General features: G+C 43.8%; 1 protein-coding gene across 1 annotated transcript in view; it reads right to left on the reverse strand.

Moving 5' to 3' along the window:
- LOC116685781 (cGMP-dependent protein kinase 1) overlaps positions 1 to 1,081 on the reverse strand; it is a gene marked incomplete at its 5' end in the record, with an annotated part of 77,956 nt that overhangs the window by 44,777 nt on the left and 32,098 nt on the right. The window contains 1 exon segment of the mRNA XM_032510718.1: positions 830 to 929. Within this exon segment, the coding sequence (XP_032366609.1) occupies positions 830 to 929 (100 nt within the window).

Genomic DNA, 1,081 nt, shown 5'->3' on the forward strand with positions numbered 1-1,081 from the left:
ATAGATAGATAGATAGATAGATAGATAGATAGATAGATGGATGGATGGAGAGATAGATGGATGGATGGATAGACAGATGGATGGATAGATGGATAGATAGATAGATGGATAGATAGATAGATAGAGAGAGAGAGAGATAGATAAATGGAGAGATAGATAGATGGAGGGATAGATAGATAGATGGAGAGAGAGATGGATGGATGGATGGATGGATAGATAGATGGAGAGAGAGATGGAGAGAGAGATGGATGGATGGATGGATGGATGGAGAGATGGATGGATAGATAGACGGATGGATGGATAGATAGATAGATGGAGAGATAGATAGACGGATGGATGGATGGATGGATGTTTTGTCCGTCCAACACATCAGAACTGAAAGCCCCCACTCAGAAACACATCTGGATGTTAACCCCCCCAGAGGACAGACCCTGATGCTTTTGGTGATCCACCCATTTCTCCTCTGTCATGGCTCAATGAAATCTATCCTCGCGTCTTTGTAATCGCACAAGCACTGCTTGAATGAGTATTTCTATCCTTTACTACGGTGAAAAAAACAACTGCTGGGTCCTTTACACTTTCTAAAACGGGAGGATTATTCTTTAGTTTTAATACTTTTCCTACATTTTCCTGATGATGCAACAGACTTTTACTGAAGTTAGATTTTCAATGCAGGACTTGTACTTGTAACGGAGTGTTTTTAAGTACTTTTATGAATGCAAAGGATCTGAATGCTTCTTGCACCAAAGCAGTAAATGTCCATTATAATAATATCTTAAATATTTATGTGATTGTCCAACAGCGTGCGGCGACGCGGAGCAGGTCTCACCCTCCAGGACGTAGACGGTGGAGCCGTCGTCTCCCTCCTGGATCACGCAGCAACCTTTGGTCAGGCTGGTGGGATGCATGCAGTCCATGATGGTCAGGATCTGCACACAGCAGCACACACGGGTTTACCAATCACACACACACACACACACACACACGCACACACACACACACATACACGCACACACATACACGCACACACGCACACACAGTCGTGTCTGGCTATCTTTGTGGGGACCAGTCATTGACATAA

This window comes from Etheostoma spectabile, chromosome 3 (assembly GCF_008692095.1).
Source record: "Etheostoma spectabile isolate EspeVRDwgs_2016 chromosome 3, UIUC_Espe_1.0, whole genome shotgun sequence".
Classification (NCBI taxonomy): Eukaryota; Metazoa; Chordata; class Actinopteri; order Perciformes; family Percidae; genus Etheostoma; species Etheostoma spectabile.